Raw genomic sequence first — 11,584 nt, forward strand, 5'->3', positions numbered from 1 at the left:
GTAACTTACCTGTTCAACTTTGCAGAATTTTATGTGTAACTCCAGGGGTTTCACATTTTAGGTTTTTGCTCTGATTTTCGTCTTTTAAGTTGCTAATTGACATAAAGGTAGGATATTTAAAAAAAAAATTTAATTCATTTGTTAGATGCCTTGTTGAACAATAACTTAGATGGTAATCATTGTTTTTTAATTAAATGGATATACATGTATATGATATACATGTATGTTTGTTTTGTAAAACACATTTTTGAAATGAAATGAATGTATCTGCATGATTTCATGAAGTTTTTTCATGGGTTTATGAAGTATCTACATGGATTTATGAAGTTTCTTCGTGGATTTATGAAGTATCTACATGTTTTTTTGTTTTGTTTTTTGAAAACATCAATTTCAATTTCCTGGTGTCTACGGGGGTTCTATAAGAAATACTGTATATGTATGTGTATAGTAATGTTATTTTGATATTGACCAGGCATCAAGTGCTCATGTTAAGGTGTTTCATTGTTTAATCGTTATTTATTTATACATTATGCTGTGAGAATAAAACTGCCATATTTCCATAAAATGTTGTATGTTATAAATAACTCCTGATACATTACATTATTGGCCAAGTTCTTTGATGTAAATTAGAATTGTGATCACGTTATTGGCTGAAATATACGACTTTAATCAAAATATGATTACATTGTTGTATAAAAAGAGTTGATCGAAATTGGAATGTGGTGACATTACTGGCTGAAATGTTTGACATAAATCAGTATGCAATTACAATATTGACTGAAATACGATGTACTTTATAAAAATTGTGATTGAATTGAATTATTGGCTTTACGCCGCCTATGTTTAATGTAATTTGGAATATCATTGCATTATATGCTGAAATATTCAATGTAAATCTAAAATTGATTTCTTGAATATTTAGTGTAAATCAAAATGGAATCACATTTTCTCTAGTTCTAAATCAATTTCTACATTCAATTTTGATCACCGATCATATAGAGCTAAGAAAGGCAAGAAGCGCAATACAGTATCTGATTGGACAGCGTGGCAAGATTGAAATATCAGCATAGTTTGACCAGGATATAATTAATATTATTATATAATCTATAAATAGCTTTGAAATGTCTTTCCCTGATTGGCTAACAAGCAACTTTTTGTAAAAAATAACAGGTCAATATCAGAGTATATTCACTGTTTTTTTTCCTTAAAATAGATTTTCAGAGTATATTCACCGGTTTTTCTTCTTAATATAGATTTTCTGGAAATCCCTAAAAGAAGCGAGACTTTGATGTGACGTCACGCCAAGTTTGTTGTTATTATTCTGAAAAAACGTTGAGTTGGGTGTACATAAGAGTCAAATTAGTCTATATAAGTTACCGTTTTTCATTTTTAAGAACAACAGGGATTAGCATGCCAATGGAAAGGGCCAAATTATGGAAACAGTAGACAAGCTATGACAAGCAAATAATGATTTCCGTCCTATGCAATGGCAGATGTGATAAGCCATATAAAAGCTATTTATAAATTATATAATAAAACATATATGTACTTTTTAGCTATTGAATATGTATCGCCTCAGTCAATATTAATTTTTTCAGTACATATCACATCATATTCAACAGCTAAAAAGTCCATATTTGTATAATATATACTGTCAACTTGTCCGTCACTAGCTATATAATCATTCTTGTATACCAGATATTAATGGAAAGATGTTTATAAATGTACGAGCCTTCCTTCAGCGCTACAAATTCGATGTTGATGATTTCTTAGATAGGACAAAAGATGAAATATAGCTTCACTACTTTGATCCAATCCAAACAGCAGTCACCTGTATGGAAAATGTTGAGTACCCTAAACTGACCCAGACGTTATTTAATATTTATGGTGATGTGATGTATTTATGTGACATGCACCAATCAATGATATATGACCTTTTTAAATTTTATGTGTACAAGTAATGTTTGATGTAGCATCATCATATTTTGCCCGATATACAATATAATTTTGTTTTTGATATTTAATCAAGATAATAAATTAGACTTGACAATATTTTACTTTTAAATACATTTTAAAAATTTTCATGAAAAAATAAGCATGAATCTGGAGGCATGCTGATTAAGTGTTAAAATCAATGGGTTTAAACTAGTCAGAGAACACATATCTTATTTTGAGTGTTTTTTTTTTTAATAAGCAATACAAGAAACAAACAATATTCAATGAAAGAATACATGGTCCCTGGCAGGATTCAAATTGGTGAAAAGCACATGATTTGAAGTTACCGTAGCTACCAGTACTATAATTAACCAATCAGCAGAGTTGATGAACTTACATATCTGCTTCAGTATACATGTATATACAATATACAGTGTCAATAATCATGTAATGTTAACTGCATTTCATACCTCTGAATTTTCACAGAACTTTTAACCAGTTATTCAGTTTTTTTGAAAAAATCTTCTCATTGATCTGCCTGTTAATCAGTCACTATAAAACCACTGTTTTCTTCAATATTCATGTATGAAACAAGTTGTAAAGTATAACAATTGTGAAACTAACGGAAACTACACAATAAGCAGTAATAAAAATTCAATGAAAAATATGAACAAATGAACCGCACTGAAAACATAAACAAGTTTTTTTTTAAAGATGTAAATGACAGTTTGAACAAGTTCTTTTGTTTAAGATCCATCATATACAATTTTAAAATTTGGTTATCTTTTATATTTCCCTTCTCTCATGTTTCTGTAGATACCTGTGAGTAGACAAGGTATATTGTTGATCCTTTATTATAACAGAATTAGTTCGAAAGAATCAAAGCATGCTAATACTTTTTTAATGAATTTGATGCCTTCAGGTCTAAGAATGTTACTGGCACACAGTATGGATTTATAGAGTATAATTTAGGTTTCTTTACGGGAATATCATTTTCCGTTTCCTCTGCTTTCTTCATGACACCGTCATATCTATCATCAATATTTTCGGAAACATTTTCCTTGCTAGAGGTCTGTTCATTTAATTTATGCTTTTCAATAAATTGATCTAATTTTGTTCTATGCACATCATAAGTTATTTCTCTACTTAAATCATTTGTCACTAATTCCTCATCGGGATTCAGAGATTGATATTTTCCGTCCAATCTTTCCTTTGCATTTTTCTTTGTTCTAGGATTATAGTTTATTATTTCTACACCTTTAGGAGGCATGACCAGCACAATTTCTGTGTATGGAACCACTGGGGGATCCAGTGCACCTTTCCGACCGGGCTTGTGCCTCTTTATAGTTGGTTTAGAACTCTCTGAAGTTCCAGGTTCAATCCCAGCCTCACTCTCTGACTCAGGGTTTTTTTCTGTTATTTGTAAAGTATCATCGTATGATGTTGATGCCTCATCTACCCCTGCTGATGTTGTTGCAGCTGATTTCACTGCTGGACTCTTCCCTCCTTCTGCTGTTGATGTTTTTCTTGAACTCTCTCCACTTGCTGTTTGAACACCTGAACTTTGCATATCCTTTGACTTTTCACCTATGTAAATAAGGTGAAAAAAGTTAAATAAATAACACTGAACTTTCAAAAAACACAAATAATTTTTTTTCACTTTCAAACTTTAATGAAATAGGAATTAACCAGATAATACAAACACACTTCTTGCTGGCAATGATATAGGCTGTAGGCAAGATATTCATCAATAAAAGAATAACGAGAACATCTGGAATAAATTCTTTTGCCTTTGCCAACCACTTTAGACTGTACCCCTCAATAACAGACATATTAATTAACAAGAGCACCATATGCGACACAAATGCTCATCTTTTAAAATTAATCACTTTTGACAAAAATTCCATGTTAAAAAGGGACATAACTCCAAAAATATAGGTTTTTTCCAGAATTATGCCCCTTGTCTAACATCTGCACCTTGTCAAGCTAGGCAAGTTTTCCAAGTTTCATTTTGCTAACTTTTACAATTTATGAAAAATAGGCTACATTAAAGTTTATGCACAACGACAGTAACGATGATGCAGCCATCAAATAGCTCTACTTTTTCTACTAAACATAAACAGGCAAGCTGAAAATTATAAAAGTTAATTCCAAAGACATAAATAACTACAGTGTTAAAACTAAGCTGCTTGGTTCACAGTTCTGATGTGCTCAAATATTTAACAGTTTAGGTATAAAATTTCACCTTTGTCTTTCCTATTTTTTCTGGCAACATATCTCATTTCTGACCTGTGGTCCTGATGTCTCAACATCCTTGCTTCCTCTATAAACTCCGTAAAATCTGACAAAATATAAATAGTAAGTTTAGGTTAGTTAGGTTAATAAGGTGAGTTTAAACATTCATGTATTTATATAAACTCAGTTGTGATTATGGCATAGAGCTTATTATTCCCCTTACAATGGTGAATTTCTACAATAGACCAGATTTCGTTTTTGAAAGTGTCTATAAGAATTTTGGGGAAATCAAGATGAATATTCAAAGTTTGTCAACCAACAGTATGGAGCTTGGTTAGACCAGACAAACGTGCAGAATGGGCTGGCTCTCTATGGCTGGCAAATGTTAATTGTTTCTGGTTCCAACAGAATTATCACAATTGAGTCTACTTCCAGGAACTAACCAATACTGTTCTACTCGGACTACTATGTTACTAACACAAGTTATTGGTGTTTAATTCTATTTTGAACAACATTTGTGCTGCATCACGACAAAACCAATATAGTGGGTTTGCGACCAGCATGGATCCAGACCAGCCTGCGCATCCACGCAGTTTGATCAGGATCCATGCTGTTCGCTTTCAGTCTCTCTACTTGTAATAGAGTTGATAAGCGAACAGCATGGATCCTGATCAGACTGCGCGGATGCGCAGGCTGGTCTGGATCCATGCTGGTCGCAAACCCAATATGTTGGTTTTGTTGTGACGCGGCTCATAAAAACATTTATACCATTCTCGGGAGGCTCTTTTTTAAAAGTTCTCCCTATAGGAAAACCCACGTGGTCACGAGTTTTCCAAAAAGTTTGGGTTTATTTCCCCATTCTTTGATGTTAGGGGTTGAACTGCCGGGGCCCAAATTTCCCACCAACATTTCCACCCAAACCATGTAACATGTCTATAACGATTGCACTCTCTGAGGAAAAAAACAGCGGTAACAATTATATTAGAGAAAACATCAATAACAATATTAAAGAAAACATCGGTAACAATTATATTAGAGAAAACATCGTTAACAATGATATTAGAGAAACCATTGTTAACAATGATATTAGAGAAAACATCGTTAACAATGATATTAGAGAAACCATTGGTAACAATGATATTAGAGAAAACATCGGTAACAATGATATTAGAGAAACCATCGGTAACAATGATATTAGAGAAAACATCGGTAACAATGATATTAGAGAAAACATCGGTAACAATGATATTAGAGGAAACATCGGTAACAATTATATTAGAGAAAACATCGTTAACAATGATATTAGAGAAAACATCGGTAACAATGATATTAGAGAAACCATCGGTAACAATGATATTAGAGAAAACATCGGTATCAATGATATTAGAGAAAACATCGGTAACAATGATATTAGAGAAAACATCGGTAACACTGATATTAGAGGAAACATCGGTAACAATTATATTAGAGAAAACATCGGTAACAATGATATTAGAGGAAACATCGGTAACAATTATATTAGAGAAAGATGATTAACAATTATATTAGAGAAAACATACGTAACAATTATATTAGAGAAAACATCCGTAACAATTAAATTAGAGAAAACAGCAATAACAATATATTAAACATACATGTATAAGGCTTCAATTTTCAGTGCTATAACAAAGCGTGAAAAATAACTAGGTCAACAAAATGCTACATCACAAAATTATTCCGAAGCTATCATTGATCACATGCGTCCCCTAATGTAGCCCAATTTAGAAGTTGTGCAGTTGTACTGGCAGGGAGGGCGAGGGGGGGGGCGGGGGGGGGGGGGGGGAGGGGGGAAATATGAGGGGGGGGGGGGGGGGGGGGGGGGGGACGGGGGGGGGGGGGGGGGTGATTGAATAGTTTGTTCCCCATATGTATTGATCATTTTGAAGTTGCATACTGAGGCTAGAGTGAGAGAATAGCCCTACTATCCTTCTAATAGGCGAGTTATGTGTTATGTAACAAACAAACCTATAGGTCCAAGTATTTCCATGTCTTCACTTCTGTTAACCAGTAGGACCTGAGATAAGTACTTGTATATAGACTTGTAATTAGGACTACTGTCATCATCTTTAGATGGTGGCATCTCAAAGTCTTCAAAGTTAGAAATTATAGACAACACCTGTAATATAATATAACCAAGATACAATTATAAATATGGTACTTCTCTATCAATTATCAGCAATAACTGAAAGGCCCTTGTCACCAGAATAGAGACATGTCAGTCTGAAATTTCAAGCTTTTTTATTAAAACATTATAATAAGAGGTTAACACACAGCAGAGTAGGGTCAGAAAGGTGATAATCAGCCGGCTTAATGAATAATGGCACCCAGGGCTTTAATTTCAGGGCATTAATCATTTCAGGGCTAATTTTCATTTTCCGGCAAGTCTCTGATGTTTTTTAATTTATCACTTTTATCAATTACTTTGATATTTCTGCACTTGAAATTCCGATTTCTGTGCTGTAGACCTACAGTAACTTATTTTAAAGTTGCTTCCCTAATTTGAGCTGCGTCATGACAAAACCAACATAATGGGTTTGCGACCAGCATGGATCTAGACCAGCCTACACATCCGCGCAGTCTGATCAGGATCCATGCTGTTCGCTATCAGTTTCTCTACTTGTAATTGAGTTGGTAAGCTACCAACATGGATCCTGATCAGACTGCGCGGATGCTCAGGCTGGTCTGGATCCATGTTGTTCGCAAACCCATTATGTTGGTTTTGTCATGACACGGCTCATATGTGTATATTAAGTCTGCTAGACTCAAGAAGCATGTTTATTTTCTCTGAATAAAATTGTTGTATTTTGATTTTTAAATTTGAAGAAAAAAAAACAATTTTCTACAAATGACGCTTGAGTGATCCGTGCCAAAAAGACAACTTTCACTTTACAGGAAGCTGTTTTGATAACATTAAATATGACAACATTGTTACAGTTTTTTACAAGTGCTTGTGTTCACTTGGTGTATTATTGTTATGAGTTTTCAACCCCTTGGCCACAAATTAAGATCAACATTAAAAATACCTTTGATAGATTAGTTGAAGCGTCTACAATTTCTAACTCTACCAAGTCAGAGGCTACATCTAACCATTCATCCAGTGGTGCTTTCCTGTCTATAAACAAAGCACATATAAAATAATAATTTCACCAAAATTTCAGTGCCAGAACAAAATGAAAACTCTTTGCCAAAGGCAGAAGACCAAGTCAGGTTAAACCTCCATACAGTCTTGCCAGCCTCTAAATTGTTAGCTACTCAACTTAGTAATTTTGTACTTTGTCTCAAATATATAAAAAATCGTTTCAAACATAAATCATTTTGTTTCAACCTATACTGTATAAATAATATTCAATATAAAATGTTTCATGTAGACAAATACATTAATGACCAATGCCAGGTTCTCCAATCTCTGTTTGTCCTAAAATGAGGGCAGTAAATTTGTTGTATATGAAAACCAATAATTCATCAAAATAATCTATGACAAAATGTCATTAAATGAACAAATCTTAAATGACTAGAATATATTAATTGAGCATTGTCAGTCAGTTTGACTTGATGTATAAAACAATATGGCCATAGACAGTTTTGTTTTACCAGATTTTTTCATATTTTTCCATTTCTGATTGTTTTTTATCTGCCGCTTTATCTTGTCTATGTACTCCTTCACCTGTCAAATATAAACATAAATACAACTTAATATACCTTCCTAGTAATAAGACCTGATATAATAATATACACATGTCATAAATGGTGTTAAGATATCATCAACATGTACAAACTTTAAATAATTTTACAATAATTGTTTTTTGTTGTTGTTTTTTATGAACATTAAAATTCTTATTATTTTGAAATTCATATTATTATTGAAAACTCTCAAGTACAATTTAAGTTTTAGTTGGAATTCATATTAATGTCATGCTTCATTAACTATAATAGTGAGATATAAGTCAAATCACACTGTTTGAGACAGAGAGAGATATACACTCATGAATATAGTACAGTAGGATGCACAACATTAAATAGTTTGATGATGTCATATGAATTAGCCTCATTTTGTAACATATTTGAGCCACGTCATGACAAAACCAACATAATGGCTTTGCGACCAGCATGGATCCAGACCAGCCTGCACATCCGCGCAGTCTGATCAGGATCCATGCTGTTCGCTTACAAACCCTATGACAAGTAGAGAAACTGATAGCGAACAGCATGGATCCTGATCAGACTACGCGGGTGCGCAGGCTGGTCAGGAACCATGCTTGTCTCAAACCCATTATGTTGGTTTTGTTGTGACGCGGCTCATTTGTTAGTAATGACCAAAGAATGCCAAAGAATGTATATATGACATAAGATAAACAGAAAACATATTTTTGTGTGATCATCTATTGGAATATATATCACTGTGAGGGGAGATTATTCATATTTATGAAAATATATAACAAATATCATTGCTAAATAGAAATAATCTGTGACATAAATCATATAATTTCAAAGTCACCAAAAGAAAACAAAAACAAAAAAAACAAAGAGTGTGCTTTATATAAATTATTGAGTAAAAAACCAATTGATTTACCTGCTCTTCATTTTTGCCACTTATTCTATTAGCTATATTCCTGTATGCATCTAGTGGATACCTGAAACACAAAACCATGTACTTATGTATTATATAAATACATGTAAGTCCAGTGGGAAAATCAAACCATTGGTTTATCAAACTCATCAATTTTATACAATAAAAACATTATTAAAGGGAGACAATTCTACACAATATTTACAAATTACTTCCCTTGCATTATAAATTTGTAATACTTTAAGGAAATACTCACTAAATCAATTCTTAATATCCTGATCTTGTAATTAATATGTTAGAAGTATTCTAGTTTTGTTAAATGGTTAGAACAGATAAACAAACAACTTGTTATTAAAATTACTTATTAGTGAAGTTTTAAGTCATACAGCTATTGTAAACTTTGTACAGATCCACCGTCATATAGTTATTTTCCAGTTTTCCTGGTTTCTGAAGACTTCAGGTGCCCTTTTGTGCATTCATTTAATGTGAAATTATGCCCATCTAAGTGTAGTTGATCAGTGGGCGGGCACCTAAGTAGAACCAATCATGGTCTTCCATAAGTCACAAACATTCCTTACATGCAATAATCTAAAGTGAGATTTGGGACAACAACAGTGAAACAATGAAAACTGCAGACAAACCCTAACATATGTTGACAGGAAAGCAAAGCCTCGGACACCGGCACATTGCCCACATCCTTTGAACTTGTTAGAAAATTAATGTTTCATTATGAATTTTGACGGAGACTTCAAATCCCAACAAAACTCTATGTCATTAATATGCTCTTTTAAAAAAATAACTTGTTGCTATATTGCTATATTGCAGATTTACTGTCCACAACTTACTCATATAGTAGAGACAAAAGCTTCTTCTTCTGCACCAGTGACCAAAATTCAATTCCTTTAATAGTATTAAATCTTCCTTTTTGCTTTTTTTTCTTATCTGCTGCAGCATTAGTTTTAACCTTGATTTCTTCTGCCATGGCTGCAAATCTGAATAATACAAAAATCACTATAAATTATATCTTGAGTAAAGTCTGAACAAAATAATCTGAAACAAATTTATAACACAACTTTTTAATTTAATTCCTTCTCTTTACTCATAGGTTAGTGTTCATAGGTAAGCAAAATTAAATTGGTCAAGAAAAGCACGGTCATTTAAAAAATAAATTGGTTACTGTTACTAACAAATATCAACCAATTCAGTGTTTGAAATTGTTTTTTTTAATCAATCAAATAACTACTATAATGTATACGTATTACTAGTTAGCCCATTTACCAAACTAATGTATAGCTTAGAGTTTGTTAGTCAGCATAAATGAAATGAGCCGCGTCATGACAAAACCAACATAGTGCGTTTGCAACCAGCATGGATCCAGACCAGCCTGTGCATCCGCGCAGTCTGATCAGGATCCATGCTGTTCGCTTTCAGTTTCTCTACTTGAAATAGGGTTTGTAAGTGAACAGCATGGATCCTGATCAGACTGCACGGATGCGCAGGCTGGTCTGGATCCATGCTGGTCGCAAACCCACTATGTTGGTTTTGTCATGACGCGGCTCAAATTATAGGTATTAAATCTTTCAAGAGCGGCACAGTTGCTAGACAGATTTTAAAGAATCAAAGATTCTTACCACTATGCTTCAAAGTAAAGTAGATCTAAATGTTAATTATTTTTTTTTATCGAATTATTTAAAATACATGTACAAAGAACTAAAACATAATATGCAGCCTCTACTTGTAAAAGCCTGGTAATTAATGATGACAGCATTTTGTGGCCTTGTTTTCACCAAGCACATAGTTCTATGTTTTCGTGATTGAACAAAAAAAAAAAATATGTTTTAAATAATTGGAACTTTGTGTCATACCTCTTTACAGGTAAGCTTAAATTGTTTTCAATTGTTTATTTACTTCTATATCAATGTTCCGCATAACTTAAAAATTGAACATAGTTGGGAAATTATTTACATGATAAAATACATAATTGACAGGAAATACATGTATAAGTCAATTTTCAGTTTGCTAGTTAATACACAGTTGTCTAACCTCAGACATATTATAACAGGACAAGTAACTGGAGATAAGCATAGTGTTAAGATAATTTTAGACAGGTCATGTCTTTTTCAAATGTTTTGCCAGTATGAAAAAAAAAAACAGCTAGTCTATAAAATGGGTCAAACTCTTCAAGCCACCAAACCTGGGGCTGGGGAAACAGCTAGTCCTATAACATAAGACTTTCCATTAGTACTACGCACACTCCAACTAGTGTAGGTAGTACTTACTGAAACGTCTTATGTTTGTAGGTAGTATCTACAGAAACGTATTATGATATAGGACAAGGGCAACTGTCCTATCTTGGGGAGGTGTAATATAATTTTTTGGAGGAGAGCCGAGGTGACTATATTCTCATTAATACATTTATGCTAAATAAACAAACTTTAGCAAATTAGTCATCTGACAAGAATATTCAAATCAAACAATTTTACAAAAGCATTTAAACATAATCTTTTAAACATATTTTTTATGTAAATTAAATGCTCAGAATGGTACCAGTTTGGTACGTTTTAGTTCGAGTACGTTTCACCATCAAAGAGCAACTTTCTATTCAGATGACACTTCGTACACTTAATTGCATTTAACCTGGCAATGAAAGATTTTTTCTACAATCATTTATAACAGGGAGTACTTTAACAAATTAATGTGTTAAAAACCGCTTTATTTTAATGCACAAAGGTACTTACACATGTATAATTAGTGACGTCACTATAAACTGTCTTGCCGGAAACTAACGGAAATTACCGATAAGTGACA

The 11,584-nt window shown here is 32.9% G+C and overlaps 2 protein-coding genes across 2 annotated transcripts; both read right to left on the reverse strand.

Moving 5' to 3' along the window:
• Positions 1-2,204: 2,204 nt before the first annotated feature.
• On the reverse strand, positions 2,205-4,298 carry LOC132758810 (uncharacterized). The gene is made up of 2 exons (XM_060750513.1): positions 4,181-4,298; positions 2,205-3,522 (listed from the first exon to the last, which is right to left on the reverse strand). The coding sequence occupies exons 1-2, from the start codon at positions 4,245-4,247 to the stop codon at positions 2,825-2,827; spliced, it is 765 nt and encodes a 254-aa protein (XP_060606496.1). The 5' UTR covers positions 4,248-4,298; the 3' UTR covers positions 2,205-2,824.
• A 740-nt stretch (positions 4,299-5,038) lies between these two features.
• LOC132758833 (uncharacterized) lies at positions 5,039-11,458 on the reverse strand. Its single transcript, XM_060750535.1, has 7 exons — positions 11,324-11,458; positions 9,622-9,768; positions 8,780-8,840; positions 7,801-7,873; positions 7,233-7,321; positions 6,175-6,325; positions 5,039-5,121 (listed from the first exon to the last, which is right to left on the reverse strand). The coding sequence occupies exons 2-7, from the start codon at positions 9,756-9,758 to the stop codon at positions 5,039-5,041; spliced, it is 594 nt and encodes a 197-aa protein (XP_060606518.1). The 5' UTR covers positions 9,759-9,768; positions 11,324-11,458.
• Between the last annotated feature and the right edge of the window lie 126 nt (positions 11,459-11,584).

The sequence above is a fragment of the Ruditapes philippinarum genome, unplaced genomic scaffold (assembly GCF_026571515.1).
Source record: "Ruditapes philippinarum isolate M1 unplaced genomic scaffold, ASM2657151v2 ctg300_1_1_1_1, whole genome shotgun sequence".
Lineage (NCBI taxonomy): Eukaryota > Metazoa > Mollusca > Bivalvia > Venerida > Veneridae > Ruditapes > Ruditapes philippinarum.

Excerpts from the sequence above, each read along its gene's own strand:
- LOC132758833 (XM_060750535.1), bottom strand. The coding sequence starts at position 9,758 with ATGGCAGAAGAAATCAAGGTTAAAACTAATGCTGCAGCAGATAAGAAA. Across the intron at positions 7,322-7,800 it reads GAAAAATATGAAAAAATCTG|ACAGGAAAGCACCACTGGAT; the intron begins GTAAAACAAAAC and ends CTTTGTTTATAG. Across the intron at positions 6,326-7,232 it reads CTTCAACTAATCTATCAAAG|GTGTTGTCTATAATTTCTAA; the intron begins GTATTTTTAATG and ends ATTATATTACAG.
- LOC132758810 (XM_060750513.1), bottom strand. The coding sequence starts at position 4,247 with ATGTTGAGACATCAGGACCACAGGTCAGAAATGAGATATGTTGCCAGA. Across the intron at positions 3,523-4,180 it reads AAAAAATAGGAAAGACAAAG|GTGAAAAGTCAAAGGATATG; the intron begins GTGAAATTTTAT and ends TTATTTACATAG.